At 44.6% G+C, this 18,782-nt stretch overlaps 1 protein-coding gene across 1 annotated transcript in view; it reads right to left on the bottom strand.

Annotated features, from left to right (window-relative positions):
* myo1d (myosin 1D) overlaps nt 1-18,782 on the bottom strand; it is a 104,907-nt gene that overhangs the window by 32,215 nt on the left and 53,910 nt on the right. The window contains exons 17-20 of the mRNA XM_040134850.1: nt 9,620-9,843; nt 8,741-8,879; nt 7,389-7,493; nt 7,082-7,195 (exon numbers count right to left, since the gene is read on the bottom strand). Coding sequence (XP_039990784.1) covers nt 7,082-7,195; nt 7,389-7,493; nt 8,741-8,879; nt 9,620-9,843 — 582 coding nt within the window. The remainder of the gene's footprint in view (nt 1-7,081; nt 7,196-7,388; nt 7,494-8,740; nt 8,880-9,619; nt 9,844-18,782) is intronic.

Below are 18,782 nucleotides of genomic sequence, written 5' to 3'. Positions count from 1 at the left end.
CGGTTAATAAAACATCCGCGCTAATATTTTTTTTGGGGATGAGTGTCACCTTGGAGTGTGCGGTGCCTACCACAAACTTTTTTTGTTGTTGTTGTTTGTAACAGTGTGTTTTCCAGCACGGGTGTACATGCTTTCTTTTTCACATTACTAAATGTGTTGTTTTTTTTTGTTCTCTTTAAAAATCACACCGCTCGGCTCAAAGGTGATCTTTTGGCTTTTTCCAAGACCAAACGAGCTGTCGTATTCGTCACTTGTTTAAGCCAGGAGGATCGCACCATTTGTGAGGGACAACTTGTTGCTGATGTCTTGGTCGCATTTATGAACGCCGTGTTCCCAAACGGGAACACCAGCGGGCGTGTTTCGGTGAAGGCGCGACTGAAACTCCTGCGTAACGTGTACAAGTTGTGAGCGTGCGGTCGGAACCACAATGGTTATTGTCAGGTGCTCTCTGGTCTGATTCACTCTGCTGTGTGGCCGTCAGGAGGACATCATTTGAACAGCAGGTTGTCCAAGTTTATTCTTCTGGGAGCAAAGTCCTGGTTATATAACACATCCCAAAAGCCCCGTAAAGATAGAAGGGGGACGAGTCAGCGAGAGCAAAGTCTGGAGGCTCTGTGATTAAATGAATATAATATAATCAGCTTAGCTGCGCAGCCATTCATGTTGCGAGGCTGTGAAGGCACCGGTGCCACAGACAGTAAGACAGTTTACGGGGCAAAAAATAGTCATCCCCTCTGCAAGTTGTCTACGAGATGTATGAATTTCTGAACAGAATTACAGTTCATGCTTCGTCACCTTCTCGCCCTGATCTTATGTATTAATGGAGCTGCATAATTTGAGAGCTACTTTCAAAAAGCCACCACCTTGTGTTCTGTTCGGCGCTTTGTATTCTCTGAGCCACTTGGTTAGGAGCAACACAGCTGCACATTTAAGCCATTCATTTGAGCGTACAGTATAAAGAAGGTCTATATGGCCACACTGCAGCTGTGGGGGGGGCAGAAAAGAAGGGATCAACGGGTGAATGAAGAAAAAAGGAAAAAAAACACAAGGGGAACGAGAGCCGGAGGGATCACAAATAAGCTTCGCTGGAAAAACTGAGGAAAAGAGTGCACATACAGGAGCCCGATTTGTGCACATGTCTGAACGACACCAGACATCAGCTGATCTGCCCTGCTGCTCGGTATCCATGACAACACTGTCTCCCGGGAAGTTGGCATGACAACAACGGGAAGAGAGAGAAGCGGCAGCGGAGAGAGAGGAGAGGGGAAGAGCCAGCACTAAGACAGGGAGAGGGGTGAGGTGGGGATGGGTGGAGCAGAAACAGAAATAGCAGGGAAATGGAAGGTGAAAAGGAGAGAAGAGGTGGTGAAAAGCAGTGAGACGACATATTTCACTGTTTCTTTTCTTAGTATTTGTTTTATTCAGTGAGAAATAAAGAGTAACGATCTCACTTTTGCAGCACAGGCATTAATCGGCGTATAAATCCTCTGGCTCCTCACTCAGGCACTAGCCATCCATCAGCAGCAGCAGGCCATTCCCTTTAGCTGCCCTGCAGGAGCAGCGATAAATGCACAGCACAGCGCAGCCGCCGGCGCGCTCTGGTGTTAGCCTATCAGTGCTAATCCGCAACGAGCTAACTGCCTTCCCCTCTGTTTGACCTTCTCCAGTCAATCGCTCCGCGTCACGCTGCCGTGGCTCTCGGCCTGCATCTCCCGCCTCAGCTCATCCTCCCCGCCCGCCTTTGAACTTTTTTCACCTTGACCAATTCACCCTCCCCCTTGCGGCTCGACGTGTGCTGCACAGAGGGGCCCGGTATTACGATCGGTGATACAATGGTGGCTAAAAAGATGAATGAACTTCTCTACACAACCACAATTATCAGCTTAAACATATTGAGCCGTTCATTATTTTTGATCTTTTAAGCAAATATGCTGTTAAATGAGAAGCCCGGTCATACTCTGAACAATATGTTAAGTATATGGGTGTTGGTTTTTTTTAGAAAATGAAACAATATATTCGTGAGACGTTTTTTTCCCCCCCCCAAAGATTATAATCTTCAATATGAACCAGCGGGCATGAGTGCTACAGACAGGGTAGGGAAATCGGAAATTCCTTGTTGGTTCTGGTCCTCCCCCGGGATTTGTCAACATTAAGAAATATAAAAGATAAGGCCAGTCTTATCCTGTTCCAGGCTCAGGTCAGTGGGGATCTAATTTTACCGTTTTAGCGTCAATCGTAACCTCCTCAGCCACTCGCATTTTTACAAGTGATTACTCCGATGGTTTTATGTTGTTTCTATTGTATTTTGTTTTCATTGTCCTCGTGTGACTACTCACACGTTTTGATGTATTTTATGATATGGTATTTTTATAGACACTGTCGCTTTTTTAAGCTTCTACAGAAGTAAACTCTAAAGTTGAAAGGATAAGGAATTGGTTGGTATTTTTCCTTTATTTTTCTACAGAGAGACCAAAACCAACAACGTGCTGGCGTTTCTCCTGCGATTGACGACTTCGTAATCTTTCAACGTTAGACCGTTTTTAGTATAAAATTCCATCTGTCCGTTTCCCAAGACAGGTCTTCCTTGCTGAGCAGCTTCAGGCGAGAATATGCTTCTACAAAGACTTAAACGTTGGAAGATGCCCACGTGGTCTGTCTAACTGAGGTTTTGCTAAATGACCAGGTTTTGCCTCCGCTGAACTTCAGAATGCATTTTTAAACAGAACAAGCGCTATGGATTTTGTCACCCATCCGTTTAACTGAAATTGAGTAATTTCTTCGCAGCCAGTATGGAAAGGAGGCGCGATTACAGAGACCAAATGCTCTTTACTTACAAATGGGAATGTAGAATGTGTAGAATGTAAATGGGAAGAGTACTGTCTTAAACCAAACTTGAATTAATGCGAACCCATCCTTTGATACCTGCTGACTTCTCTACCCTGTCTGTGACACTCAGCCACCCCCAAGTCTACTGTAATTAAAGAACATAGTTGAATTTCTAGGCTCAGTAATTTCCGACAGCGGCTGGGCGCTGAAGTTTTTAGCGGACGCTGCTCAAACAGAGCTAAACAGCACTTTTGCTGGCGACCATTTTCATCGATGATTAATGCACATCTGGTGAACTTGTGGGTATTTACAGCAGCAGGACAGTATGTGCGGGACTGAGTCACACTAAACTGCAGTGTGTGTGTGTGTGTGTTCGTGGTGATGAAGGAACGTGTCGCCCGGCGCAGCAGTGTGACACGCTGATGTGTTTTCAGTCGTCTTTGGATGGAGCTCTGCGGCCCAGAGGAATAAGATTCTCTAGGGCTTTCGAAACGCGGACAGTGCTTGTTAGTAGATCAATTCGTTGTTGGTTTTTGATCTTTTCGTGGGATTTGCTGTCAGTAACAAAAACAATGAATATTGCCGGACTCATTCTTTAAGAATGCAACCAATTCTTAATTGTTTAGATAAAGGACACAAACAAAGTTTGTTTCATGGTTAAAAAGGGGATTAAAAGTAACCCTAAATGTTTCTACTCTTGAGTACATCTCTGGTTTCGCTGTGCTTGTGGAGCTGTGTTTGTACCGCACTGCTCCTGTTGTGTCACTGTCAAGCTGCAAACCATACTGCGCGCCCCCCCTTGTCCTACAACACTCATACGCCACGTGTATGGGACTGAGCCTCATCTATCAACTCGTGTGCGTGGGAGACACGTTGTCTCTGAATGAATAATAACTAAAAAAAAAAAAATCTCCTTAAAAATTCCGCTGATCTCTTTCCCTGCAGCCACCCGTCTGAACTCCGTCTCCCCATTTCACTCCCAGATGCAGCGATAAGAGCTCTGGGTGTCCATCTCCGGTCTCTAATTCCCTCCTGTCGCTTCGTCAGACTGAACTCTGGCGCGTCTTGTCACAGTTGTCCCCGCACGCCGGATTCATATCTCACTCATTTCGCCAGACGATGGGGGCGTATCCGCCTGAGAGATCAACGTAGTACACCTTCACTTCCTGTCTCATTTCCCCCTCGTCGCTGCATAAATTAGCTTGTGATTTGATTTTCACACCTTAAGAGTGAGGAGATAGTGTATTGGCTGGTTACCGCCTCTTCAAAGAGCCGTTTGAGTGTCAGGACTCGGTTTTAGGGAAGATTCGAATTTTGCCTAAAAAACAGAGAGAACAAACCAACAAACCTTCACTTGGATCAGGTTTTTATGTATGTGACGGGCGTTCATTCCTTGGGATTTAGAGCGGTGGAGATGTGCAATGTGCTGAATTAACCCTGTGAGCTGCTGTACTAAGGTTACAACAAACGAGACCACCCGCAGAATGTTTCCACCCGGCCTTTATCAGTGACCAGGCGCGGTCGACAGTTAGCTCATCTTAGCGTAAAGACTGAAAACGGCTGGCCCGGCTCTGTCTGCAGGCAGCAAAATCTGCCTACCAGCACTTCTACAGCTCAACTAATTAACACGTGTATCAGTTCCTTTAATCTGCACGGAAACTGACGCGTAAAGACGGCAAGTTGTGGTTATGCGGCGGCTTATTACTTGGCCGGCTGCACCTTCCTGGAGTCAACCTCACAGCGACAACAAGACACCATTAAGTCTGATGAGGGCGATATTGATTTCGTCGTCTAACTCTCAGAAAGACAGCAATTAAACTAATTTTCCAAAACGTCAGACTGTGCCTTTTTAGGGTTATTGTTAGATGCTGGCGAATGGCCTTACGTGACTGGGGGTCCTCACAAGAGCAGGAGGACAAAACTGGGGCAGAATTTCTTGTTTTCTGACCAGATCGCAGTAACGGCTAAAAGCAAAAACAGCCGCCTCTGGGAAAATGGGTTGCACTGGCGCGAGGAGATCCAAGAAAAGATGGGGGAAAAAAAAGAAAAAAAAGCCTTGTGTGCGTGTAGCAGCACACGAGTGGACCTATCACAGCGTGACTGTGAATGACAACCAGCCAATCATAGAGCTGAGAGAGAGAGATTTTTGTTTTTGCGTGCCGACATGCTGCCACAGGGTAACAGGCCGCTGGGAAAACAGAGATAATGCTGTCACCTCTGCTACAGCCTCAGGACGTCACTCTGATTTATCCCCCCTTTTGTTTATTTGTTGGCCATCAAACATAGCAGGGCATACAGAGGGACTTGTAAAACTCAACCAGGAGTGCAACAGTATCATATAACTAATGTCTTACTGCTGTATAAAATGAATATTTCCAATAAAAAGTCTCAAGTAAGGATTCAAATAATCCTTCAATCACAGTCACTAATGGTGAATGTGTTGATGGTTTTTCCAATTAATCTGTCCAGTCATCAAACAGCGATAAAACCGTGTTGGTTTTGTTCAACCAACAGTCCGAAATCCAAAAGATATTGAGGCGAAATCCAAACATTGGAGAAGCTGGAACCAGCAAAAATTCTCTAATTTGACTTGCTGCACGACCTTAAGGGTCAACCGATGACCTGAATAGTTGACAGTAAATTTCCTGTCGATCGAAAGGATCAATAAATCAACTAATTGCTTCCGCACCGGTCTGATGAAAGCTCGTATCTGGGATTCTTTCTAACTATTAATCATTTCTTTCAGGGTAAAAATATAATTAAAATCTTTGTAAACAAGATGGCTGTGAAACTAATTTACTACATATGCTCTTCTATATATACACACACACACACACACACACACACATACAGTTAGGTACGTAAGTATTTAGACAGTGACACAGTTGAGCCTCTGGAAAATGAGGGACTGTATAAACATGGCTGTAATTCCTAAACAGTTAGTGCAATAACTTTTGTTAACTTTTGTTAACCCCCTTGAATTAAAGCTTATAGACATTTAAACTACTGTCTAGCACTACAATCCTATTACTGCACTCGGTCTCCAGTAATTTAAATGGGGCAATTCGTACATTTCAGTCCAGTGGGGATGGCTCTCATTTTCTGCCATATGGTCTCAGTATAATAAGGTAGCCGCTGTAATTAAACCTGGCCAGAAGTAGTGTCGTCCATATCAAACAGGGAACCGGGGCAAAGCTTAAATGACCGCCGCTCATCTGCACAGCTCTCAGGGGTGCGGGGCTAAAGAACATCTCCGACTGCCTTTTACCATGTGAGCGCTCGCCGCCTCCCAGCTCATCCGGCAGCAGTCTGCTGTCCGTTTTTAGACCGAACACGGAGAAGCAGCATTTAAGTCACCGCGCTCGACGGAGCCGGAACAAACTTCCAGAGGGTTGTACGAGTCACCCGGACTCTGACAGGTTTAAAATCTTTATGTTCTACGCCGCTGCACCTTCATTTTCCATCTCGCACTTACGTCTTGACTTATGTGGTTGTTCCTCGGTTTTTCGCCTCAGAAATAAAAAAAACATGGTGGTTTCAATCTCTATTTGGCGGCTTGATGTTTTATTCTCTATATCCTTTTCGTGTGTTTATCGCATTCTGTAAAGCGGTGGTTCCCCACCTCCTTTGGCTACAAAGAAAATTTCTACCTGGCCCTCTTCACACGGTGCACATCTATGAGTTGCGGCCACAGAGTGATTCCCCCGAAATGGTGGTTACAAACGAGTCACTTTCAGAGGCATGTGACAAGGGAAAAAGAATTCAACGATTAGATCAAAGTCATAAAAATAAACATGGTTTTTGTGTACCTAAATTATTTATTCCCACCGTAAAAAACATTTATTGACCTGATTCATCTTGCAACGAATTTTGGGGGGGGTGACACCTTGAATTACCTTTGTCTATGACTTGACCAAATTCTAATCATTGTTTACAAAAGCTCCATGGAGGCAAAGACGGAACTCACGGCAGGCTGCACTTTGGATCAATCAACAGCAAAAAACAAAAGACCCTTGCGCTCCCGGCAGTGTATTACTGTGCAGTAATTGGATCTATGGCTTTTCATTTTCATTGTGACCCGCACTGGTTGAGGACACACGAGACAGCGTTTTATGGACCTGCATCCAGGAGATCTCTGCTTCTATTAAGCCAATATATGTAACCTCTTTGGAAGTCTGCACTAAGTGTCCCCCCGGTGTTTGCAATGGAGAAGGCTGTGAAAAAAAGAACGGTGTTTTGACAGGAAGTGTCCTACGTTGTAGAGGGGGATGCTCTTCATGGGCTTGTACTGCTTCAGGGGGTCCATCTTGTACAGGTGGCGGTCAGTGATGAGCACAGTCCTGTTCTCCGCCTTGTGGAAACGGTTGATCTGGGAAACACAAAGCTCCTCGTTAGTCACCCCACGGGACACAGCAAGTGCTCGCAGACACACTTACACGTTCCCACCCTGCGGGGAGGTGGCGCGAACCGGGAGCAGTTGGGTTTATTTGTTTGGTTTTTTTTTTGTTGTGACTTTGTGTGCATGTGGTCTGTAGTGGATAAATGCACCAGAAGCCTCCTACCTTGCGCACGTTGCAGGAGAACAGAACCCTCATGAATTTGTCCTTCCGCTGCAGCTCGCTGGAGACGAGTGTGAACGATGCTGCCGTGTCGGGGCTGTCTCGCTTCTGTGGGCCGCAAAGAAAACCACAGAGAACCCGTTAAAACACTCTGGCGCAGTTCAAGCAGTTTGGCAGTGGCACCGATCAAGGTCAGATCAGGTTGGCGAAGAAGAGCTCCCGTCTTGTAACCACTCCCATGCATCAAGGCAATAAACGTAATTTAATAAAATTACTGAAATTACGAATCGCATGACGAACTAAGTTTACTGTCGACACAGTTTTCAAATCAATAAATTGCCTGAATCCCATGTAATTAAACTGAGAATAGTCACAGCATCCACTGACATCTTACTCTGGTTTAACCAAAAAGTCAGTCCAGAATATGAGGAGTCACACGGCACAGTAATTAATAGTAACTGACGGAGAAACAAATGTGCCCACATGATATCTGATGACATTTTCATCATGCTTCGTCCACCAATGTCTACCTGCTGCATTTTCGTTGTGTTTTGTTAGAAAGAATAATTTCCGAAAGCACTTGTTGTCTTTTTTAGAACCGCTTTGATTAGGCTTCTTATACATTCATGCTGCATTGTTTGTCTGTTTTTTTGTCTTACTTTGTGTCTTTCGATTCTTAACATCAACGTGCCCGAATAATTGCAGCCGAAAATGATTTCACACTGATAAGTTAAGTCATGTTTGATGTTTGCGATGAATGAATATATGAAGTGAAGTTAATCCACATGAACACATAACAAGTGAGCTCACAAGAGGAGAGAAACAATATTCAAAAATGTCTACAAAGTAGTTAAAGTTATTCTTATTTATAATTACTGAAGTAAATATGACAACGTATTATGACAGGCTAGGGCTGGGCATCGGTTTGAAATTTTTGGATACCTATTCTGATACAATACCCGAGTTTCCGTACTGATACCAAAGAGAAACTCTTCAACACATTCATTAGAAAAAATACGAACACGTTTTCCCACATAATCCTCTTTTTCATTTAACAAAAGAAGCCGAAGTTCTCCGATGTTAAATGTTGTATCTTAGCGCAAGCAGTCATACAAGAAGTTACATTTAAGATAAATAAATAGATAAATAAAAATGTAATCCCCTAATAGGGATTTGAGAGACACACAAAGTAAGACCAGCTGGTACATGCAGTGACACTGACACATTTGCAGGACACGCAGGCACACATGAATAAATAAATCTCACACTGTTTTTTAATTTTCTGTTGCTATGGTAAGTCTATAAAGCCACGCATATTACCGCACTCCACCCACACCACCATCCCTCCTACTCACCAGATAGTTTCCTTCCCAGGCCCTTTGCAGGCCCAAGTCAGCCCTCTGGCCCTTCAGGGCCTCCAGGCAGGCTACCTTGGCCCTCACCTGCAGGGCCTCCTCTGGAGAAAGGCCTTTGATCAGTGTCCATGCCCACCACCTGGAGGTAAACACATCCAAACACACACAAAGAGAAAACTAAGAGCGGGGGAAAAACAACTTTCTCCGTCGAGGAGGCCGCGCAAGGCCTTGTTAGTCGCGCCAGCGGGGTGGTACAGCAGGATCACAGTAGACCCCGGCTGTACTGTACCTACTGGCCTTTGATTCACAGGTCCTGACAGCCAACATCATTCGCTAGGAAGATTTTCTAACTGCACCCAGCATCAAATAGGAAAAAAAAAAAAAAAAAAAAAACAAACAAAGACGTTGGGATGAAAGGCAGAGTTGAGTCTTTGATGGAGGAAGAAAAATCAATGCCCAGTGGGAGCCCAGGGCAGAAGGAAACGTGTGTAAGTTGCTTCAAATGGACTCATCTGGTTGCAAAATAACACTTGAGGCCATGTGCTTTCTCCTGTGGTTGGGTCAGATCCATTTTTAGTACAGAGAATTTTTGAAAGCGATTTTCTCAACAACAAAAAAAACACCGCAATTTAAAAAACATTTTAGTTTATAAAGATTCATTCTCTGCGTCTACTCCAATTCGACATGATCGAGAACACTGTTAAACATGTAAATGTAGTTTCACGTGAGATTTGAACCATCTGAATCAGGCGTGAAATGGCCCACAGCCGACTCTGCAAGGGGACCAAGTCAGCAGCTCGTATCTTGAAATTCCCGCAGAGATACAGAAGTAAATGTGCACAATGCCGTCATCTAGAAAACGCCATCACGTCTGAGTACCTGTTGTAGATGCTCCTGAGTGCCTCTTCAAACTTGCGCAGGACTTTGGGGGGCGTCGGCCACTTCACGTGTCTGCCGTAGTCCTTCATGGACCTCACGTTTTTGAAGCGACGGTTGACCTCGCGGATGTAGGACTTGACCTTGTAGCGGCGGTAAGCCTGGAGGATGACGAGGGCCGCTCGCATCCGCCGGTAACGCATTCTGGCTATGGTGCCCCTCCACACCTGGAGACACAAGACAACATAATGAAGTTCATTTAAATGCAATTTAAGACGCCTCTGTAGATTACACTTTTACACGCTTACACACACACACACACACACATCGCTCTGTATTCATGAGCTCACGCTTACATTCTTGTGAGCCAAACAGATTGGAAGAATTTAATTTACGTCTGTCTAACTTTCATTGTGACTCTAAAGGGGTACTCTAGAGCGGAGGATAATTAGATCTGATCCAAAACAAAGCCAAACAGAGAGACAGAACCAACGCCAGCTACAGCGTGACGGACCCACCAGTGAATGAGCAGCTGCAGTTGAGAGCAGCAGCGATGAATCTAATTTTTCCTGAAAGCTCATAGTTCTCACTTTTCGCCCATGAGAGGACTCATGAGGACCTCTACTTATAAACCGACGTTTCTGTGTGAAAATCAGTGGAGCGCCCCTTTAAAGCACACGAGGAACTTGACTAATGCAGGAGGGATTAGAGGACATTTAGAACTGCTGCACCTACAGTCGATTTATTTAGTAGAATATGCACCACTCCCCCGAGGCCATTTTTAGGTTTCATGCACTGGTGGTAAAAAAGCTGACTGTAAAGAGATACAACGCCTTTATTACAATCTAAATCACGAGGACGACTATGGCTGTAAATACAGCAGAATATCGCTGCAGTAGCTAAAGTATAAATGTGTATATCAGGGTGTGTCACGCGGCCATTTTTTTTTCCCAATTCACAATTATAAAAAGAAGTATTTTTTTCATTACTCTTCGTCAGAATTCATTATCCGTTGTTACGTATTTGTTATACATCGGCGCTCGTAATGTTTGAACGGCACTGATTCAGACAAAATAGGAACTAAGATAAGGTCCCCCAAGCCTGTAACCAAACATAGGTTGAAGGGCTATCAGACCCTCTAAAACGTGAATAATAGATGTAAGTGGGACCCCCAGGGACCCATAACTCTTGATCCACTCTCACTAAAATCACCACCATATGCTCCCCTCTCTCTCTCTCTCACACACACACACTCAATTATTTACTCATTTATTTGACTGCACTGTACCTAAGTGATGCTAAATAATCAGTAATAGGGTGCACGTAGCGCCACAAACCTAACGGTCACAAATTAAAGGCGGCACTGCACACTGCTCTGGAGGCTTACTCCTGGATATCATCTCACTGTAATGCACAGTAATCACGGGGATCATGAATATTTAATCTTTTGGAGTGTGGGGGAGACCGGCGGCAAAGAAAGGGATTTCTCACATTTGCATATTAAAACCGTGGAGGAGGTGGTTTTTCACCTGACGAGACTGGCGGTGTAATAATTGGCAGAAAAGAGGATAAGTCATGCTCCGCCGGAACATGGAAGCACAAGGTTAAGTCGCGTCAGTCCAAAAATGATAACCTCTGAACCTTATCAGCTTCAAATATACGTGTTTAAATTGTACTCTGGCATTGTTTTCTAACGTGAAATGTCACTTTTGACCTAAAGGAATGTGGCGGGAGGGGAGGGCTACTTCTGCCGTGGAGCCACAACTGATCTAGTTCGAAGCACAGACTTATCCGTAGCATTGCTGATGACCAGGGAAAGGGGGGCGGCCTTCTGAAGGAGCTGAATCACACTGAAATCAATGAAAGACTGCCAGTCAGTCGTTTAATCACCAGGCCGGCCTGGTCATACAATCTTTCTCAGAAGAGGGAGGTTTCATTTCGATACGTCCAGTAAGATGAGATCAGCCCTATCAGGCTAAAAAAAATAATAATAATTTTAAAAAAGTAGAGAAATCTGTCCCCAGGATATCAGCTGATATAGACCTAAAACCTACTGGCCTGGTTTCTGTGCATAATTACTACAAGTTCAAAAATCCAAAAAAACAGATGTGGCAGGGCGGATCAGAAAGCACAGAATCCTCCATGTCAAACGCACTTTTGCTGGATCCTTTGTCCAAGTCTTTGTGATGCAAAGCTTGTCTCACTGCATGTGTGTTCTGCCACGACTTATCTGTTGGTTGCTGTCCAGTCAAGACCCTCCAAATATGGTAAATTTGAAAGATCAGGGAAGGTCGACATGTCATGTTAAATCACCTGCTATGTTTTGATCTAGCGTAATCTATAAGAAAAAAGAGGAGGAAAGAAAAGCAACCAACATCCATTCAGGGACAAAAATAGCTCCTCTAATCCTGTGTGACTGTCCCAAATGTTGCTTCTCTGGCAAAATGGCAGTTGATCACCTTGTCCTCTGTTTCCGCCGTGCTGCGCTGTCTCCAATACATAACGGATGAGTGAGATAACAGAAGAGCAGCTACATATTCATCACCAACCGACCCCTGAGATGACTCCTCCACATGCTCAGGGTGACGGCGGTGGGAGGAATGAACGGGTTTCACCCGCTGGCCCGACGACTGCGGGTCATTTAACTACCTTCTGTGAACAAGGTTAAGTTACTTTTATTTAAACTGGGACTTAATTCAGGGTGTTACGGTAAATTCTGCAGAGTTTTGAGAGCAGGAGTTGGATCAAACATGACTGTCAAAGTGGCTCAAGTGTAAATGCTTGAATTGATGAGTGCATTTAATTTAAACCTGCTAAAGCAACTAAATGATGTAAAATTACATGGGAATGTCCTGTTAATTTTCATTTACAGGTATAAACTAACATAATTGAGTGGACATATTGTTTATATTACGGTCTCACTGTGCTCGGGTCCCCGTCAGAGCAGATGTCTCTTTTTCTCTCTTTTTCGAAAATTAAATCAAGCACATCAGGTACGGGTGGCTTTTCAATGGGTCCATTGTGGATCGGGTTCAACGTTCTTGGCCCGTGAAGACCTCGAATAACTAGCGGTCGTGAAACGAGCGCCGCAGTAATGTGCTGCTCCTGAATAGATTTTCATTACCATCAAATTATTCGCTCTTGACATTAAGCGTTTCTTTTTACGATTCTCATTCTCGCGTGTTTCAAAGACAAAAACAGTCATGAACTGTACGTGATGAAAATGTTTATTGCGTGAACTCTGCACACGAGAGCGCCGCAGCAGCAGAAAAGCCAAGCGTTCGTGCCCTGAGAGGGTTTTTCGTGTGCCCACAACGCCAGCTAACATAAGATGGATCCAATCTTTGGTGTCCGGCCTATTGGTGTTTGTGCTGCTACTCAAAACAAAATTTAGTATCGGTGGTATCAGTACCCACCCCTACCAAACACGTAGTTACAAGTTCGAAAGGGCGCATTTCAGCAGCCGCGTGCAGAGGTTCCATTTCTATGCCGTAACCCGTTAGCACTCAATGATAAATCCAGCTTCACCTGACATATAGTCAAAATAATACGCGTTTACTGGATCTGACTTGGATTGGGAGAAGTTAACCCAGGAAATCCCTCGTGCTCACAAATGCAATTTTTTTAACGCAGCTTACTTGTGAAGTTTTCTGCTTGTTTGGTATTTTGATAATTTCTTGGCCTCAAATATTTCTTAATTAAATCTTTTACTTCTTATCTCTGTTAAAACCATTTCTACTTGTTTTTCTTTAAGGTCCTGAAGATAATTTCCTTTTTGGATGTGGGAACTGGACCAGTTATCTGCCCTGCCTCTATTTCCATTTCTTTCTTCTTTTTTCCCCCCCTCTAAATCTCCCAGTCATTTGTATTCTACAGATTTTCATATTATTGTTTCTCTCTCAACGGCTGTTTTTCTCAATTATGGACATGGTAATTGTACCGGGTGTTAGAAATTTGGCTGTTGTAAATATAATAAACTCAGTGCTGACAGTGTTCAGGAATTAAATCTTTTCATTCACAGAGATCTTATCTGTGAAATTCTCATCGCATGTCACACACGCAGTCACAGACACGGATGCACGGTGTCGCCCCATTTTTTGCTCATAAAATAATCCCAGGCAACAAAGCAAAAAGTGGCAAAATCTGACGTTCAGTGGGAGCTCAGTTAAGATGTTGCCTGCCCCGTGTCCACATGGTGCACGGACCTATGCCAAATCAACAACAATCACGAATTACATTGCAAACGTCTGGGGTTGGAGGTGAGAAGCACAGCGGGAGGAAAAATAAATCAGGAAGCAGCAATGAATCAGATAACAGCAGACATGAACTGTCTCAACTGTCTTTGGAGCCTTGTTAAGGTGTGTGACAGGTGGAAAGCGGGGAGAGGTTAGAATTATTATGAGGCAATCCAGCCACCTTGACAGGCGCAAAAACACACACACCATAAACACGTTTTCTGCCTCTCAAACAGCAGAGCGGACCGGCTGCGATGACGGCGGCGAGCTGATGAAGATGACACTCGGGGGATTGCGGATAAATCAGGCCAATAACAAGGCCCCTGACGGTCTGCCCCCTTACTTTCCTGGCCAATAAAGCCATCTGATCATCCTTTCAGAGACTCTGCCATCATGGAGCCTGCCCTCACCAAGCTCCGGGGCCCTGGATTTACGAGCTCATCAAAGCCAGATCGGGGATCTTTCGTTGCAACAATGCGGGACAGATTGCTGGGGTTGGCTGGTTTGAAATGCATACTGGGTAAAAGCGTCCACAAATCACACGTGCCGGGGCAACTGGTGAGGGCTGGAAGGTTTCAGTTGAGATACTGATCAGAGCAGAACACAGACAGGACCCATTACTTGCTACCGCGTGTCTTTAATCTAAAAAGAAGTGGGAGTGTAGCTCAAATAAAAAAGCCAATAAATGAACTGCAGTGTTGGCAATTCATGAATTCCAATCCAAAACACAAACAACCCTTCACCTTTCTGTCACCTGGGGGGTGGTGGGCACGATCAAATTCTGACATGGAAAGACAGATAGGCCGGTCTGCACCATTGACACACTTGACTGCAATCCACTTCTGAACGCCCGAGTTTCCACGTCCTCCGGGGATATTGACTTGGTTTTCCAGTGGCATGCTCGATATACGCGGCGGGCGGAGGGAGGTGGAACCAAGGGCGTGTTGCACATTTTAGTGAGGCTGCAACGTGCCCTGACCAAGGGCCGTCAGAGGGAGACACTGGGCCCGGCAGTCATTATCATAAATCAATCAAGTGCTCGGGTGAGCAGCGCACCCCCACCAGTAACGTCGGCGTCACCGCACCGATGCGGATTCCTCATACCTTCAATCGTGACTCCCAGTGTTATGTCATTTTAAATTCTCAGCTCTGGGCCAATGTACGCTAATGACGTGAAACAAATGTGTTCAGACTGATCTCGAACGACGCAGTCTCCCTGAAAGGCACAGTATTGAAGATTAAATTGAACGGCTCTGGATGGCCAATCCATCAATTAGATGGGACTGGACAAAATAGATTGGAAGACCATTGTCAATGGTCAGCAGTTTAGGCTTAAAATAACACACATTAGTCAAACACGTTTGAAGGGGACACAGTAAAATCAACATATTGAAGAACTGAGCCACGAATACAGTGTACTGTCCATCCACTAAAACCCTAATGTAAAACAAAACAAAAAGAAAAGGAAGAAGACTGTTCATTACAGCATCAGTACGGGTCTTGTACACAGTACAACTGTATGTATGTTTTCTAAATATCTGTACAGCTGGTCTGTAGATTATCTTTAGCGCGATACAGGTACGACGATGTGGTTTTGTACTTCAGTATTTGTGTCCCCTTTTACTTATAATTACTAAGAATCCTAAACATCCACAGTAAGAACTGACAAGAGCTGAAACAGTTGACGGAAAAAGTAACGGTGCCAAATTCCAACACATGCATCCAAAAAAAGGCCAAAATATCTGAATATTTGGGTTTTGGATTGTTGGTCATTGTTAACTGATCATGACAGTAATCGTTAGTTGCAGCCTTTGAACTATTTCTGAATATTTAATTTTAATTCTTTAAAACATTATTTTCCATTATTTTGTTTGGCTTTCTATCAACACCCTGTCACTTGCAGTACACGTTTACCCATTTCTGTGAGGTTTGATGTCCCGTGGTTTCTCTTATTCTTTCAGAATCAATTTATTTTCGGTTGGAACGGTATGTTTTTGGGCCTTTTTCCCACCTTTATTAGACAAGAGACAGTTGAGTGTGACAGTAATTTTGGGAAAAGAGAGATGGGGGGGAAGGGAGGGACTCGAACCAAGGATGTTTCAATAACATTGTCAGCATCCTAAGCACATAGGCCACCAGGATGCCGCTTTTTTTTTATTATTATTATTATTATTGCAGCTGTTATTTTAGAAAATGAAAATGTTGTTGAGGATTTGGAGACTGACAAGCAGAAGAAAAAATCTGACAAAGGCAGTGTGTTGCTGTAGGTAATTTTTAGCATTGAAAGAAAGGAGTTTGGAAATTAAGCTTGTTTTTTAATTAAGCTTGTCATAAAAATCAATGACAAAGACAAATCACAGAGGAAGTTAGAAAGAAATGCCAGTTTCCTCATCCCAACAGAGGAAACGCATTTCGTTTCTTCAAAATCCAGCAGTACGACTGTCGTACTACATTATACAGTTAAATCGCCCTTCCTTTGATCTGCCGCAGCATTTTCTCACCCACTGATGTTGTTGTGGAGGTAATAGCTTTGGACGATTACTGAAACACTTTGCAGGTTCAGAGGGGATCGGGAGATCAGAGATCATGTTTCTGCTGAGGTCCAGCAGGAGACAGATGAGTTCTGGGCTGCAATGGAATAGTCCCAAAAAATAAATAAATAAATAAAATAGATAGATGAATAAATAAATCACGTCCTATGTCCTTTCCTAACCAATTTCCCTTGACCTCGATGGAAAACGTCATGAGGGCAAGTAAAGATGTGAAGGAGAATTCGTGAGGACTTAGGAAAAGACAACAGCGGCGCTGGTGGAATCCGACTGCACTTACACTTGGCTACATAATTATGCGGTGGCGGATGTTATTGACGTGGGTCGCTTTAAAGGCTGCCGCCGCAAGGAACTGTGGGACGGCATTATCTCCTTTCCTTTCATAAAGGATGGCCCAGTGTACCCTAAGGAGATGAGAGAGGACGCGCTGAAGCAACTCTCCTTAGCATCGAGAGAATTCGACCAGCTCTCACCATGGCTGCCGCTTAGATACTTCCGGGTCATTTCTCCCTGTCAGGAACCTTCCCCCAAGCAAAAAAAAAAAAAAGACTTCTTCGACCGCAGCCCCGGACAGTCAGGCAGAGATGAGGAGCAGTACTAACTTTGCACTGAGGTAGCCTGCTCTTCACAGGAGGGCTCTGCGGAGCTATTCACAGATTACTCCCTTTTTTTTTAGTTTTAGTTATTACTGAACAATTTATTGCCTCAAGACATGTGTTTCCCACCGGGAAACAATACAAAATAATAAAAATGCGGCTCTTTATCCTTAATAGGCATGTTCATTTAGCTCCTGCCCAGACAATCCCTCCCCCCCCGTGGCCACACTGTGAAAGCTTACTACCCAAAACATGACACTCGCCACGTCTGATAAACCTACAGCTGCACAGAGACTATGTACAGCTTTGGAAAGCAATTAAGGCTGCGGCTCAGGATACAAGTGGGTGGAGGGGTGGGCTGGTGTTTCTCCTCTCATCATTGTTGCTATTCTGACAAGCGGCGACATTTGCTGTGATGTTGATGGCTGAGCTTGAATTTATGAAATATTCATTTTAACACAGAGGGAAGGTGGGGTGGGCCCATGTATAATTTATAAGATTTGTATTTACGTTGGGACTGTGTGCTTTTTTTTGGGGGTATTCTTCCAGTCGCCATTTCTTAAAGTGGTAATGATTGCATTGCTCCGTCCTAGGTCGGAATTTTCAGCGTCGTTGAAGCCTGGTTGCACGCAGGAAGAGGCAGAGCAATGACTTGTAATGCACCCAGGCCTGATTGTAATAAACTTGAGGCCGGGTGGATTGAGTGGATGTAGCGGAACAAGACCGGAAAGATAAGGTGTGCGCGAGCTCATGAAGACATGATTGAAGGAGGGAGAGAGCGGCAGGATTAAATGGAGCTGTGAAGGAACCCCCCCCTCCCCTCCGGCTCCCGTCCATTTTTCACTAGCTATTCCCCCCTCCCTCAAAGGAGGAGAGGTTATGGTAATTTAAAGGGGTAAAATAAGAGAACAGCTACAGAAAAACACAATGTTCTCCCAGTTTGGACACGCAGCGGAATTGTGAGGCGCCACTCAACCTCGCTTTAGGAAGTGTGCATATTTACAGCCTGTGTGTTTTTTTTTTTTAGTTGTTTGATGGGGAAAACCAAGTGGTACTATCATAAATCCACGAGGCAAACAGAGGGACAAGAAGCGTCTGAGCCTCAGTCATACACTGACAGTCCTGGCACTGCGGTCCTGACTGGCATAAGGCAGTCTGGTGTGCCAGGTGCTGATAAGGGGATTGCTTGGCACAGCAGATCAGACTCGGGCTGGGATGTTTGTTTGAGTAACAGCATGATAGATACAGGAGTCAATTCCGCCGTCACACCACTGTTTGATTTTGTGCGTCAGCGAGCGCGCGTACCATGAGCGGGCGCGCACAGAAGCGCACACACTGCATGCCGGGCCTTAACATTGACAGAGGGGCAAGATTAAAAATGCCTTCTCCGACACCTCCGCCAGGCTGTAATGTTTGTTTTGGTGGAAAAGCTGCTATTCCTGTGGGCTTTCCCCTTCATTTTCAAAGCCTGCTTATCCTGGGTGATACAAGATAGGATTCTCCTGAGGGAAAGGTGGAGGGAACGGCCGTCTGGTATGTCTGTGGGAAGAGCCAGCAAAGGGTCACACAGATCAATGCAAAGGTCAACCAATCCATCAGCCGCAGAAGTAAATTTCGCTGGAAAACCCTTTAATGTCTGAGAGCTTGGAGATACTCCTTGGGAAGGACATGAAAGCAACATGGTGCGGAGGAATCTGCCCACTTGACTGTAATGTAATAATAGCTTGGGGAAAATGTATAGTGGTTGATCACATGGCTCCCAGGGGCTGGAGGTAGTGCTTCAAGC

Source organism: Xiphias gladius, chromosome 9 (assembly GCF_016859285.1).
Source record: "Xiphias gladius isolate SHS-SW01 ecotype Sanya breed wild chromosome 9, ASM1685928v1, whole genome shotgun sequence".
Classification (NCBI taxonomy): Eukaryota; Metazoa; Chordata; class Actinopteri; order Istiophoriformes; family Xiphiidae; genus Xiphias; species Xiphias gladius.
The sequence above is the reverse complement of the archived record's forward strand: the minus strand, read 5'-3'. Positions and strand labels throughout refer to the sequence as shown.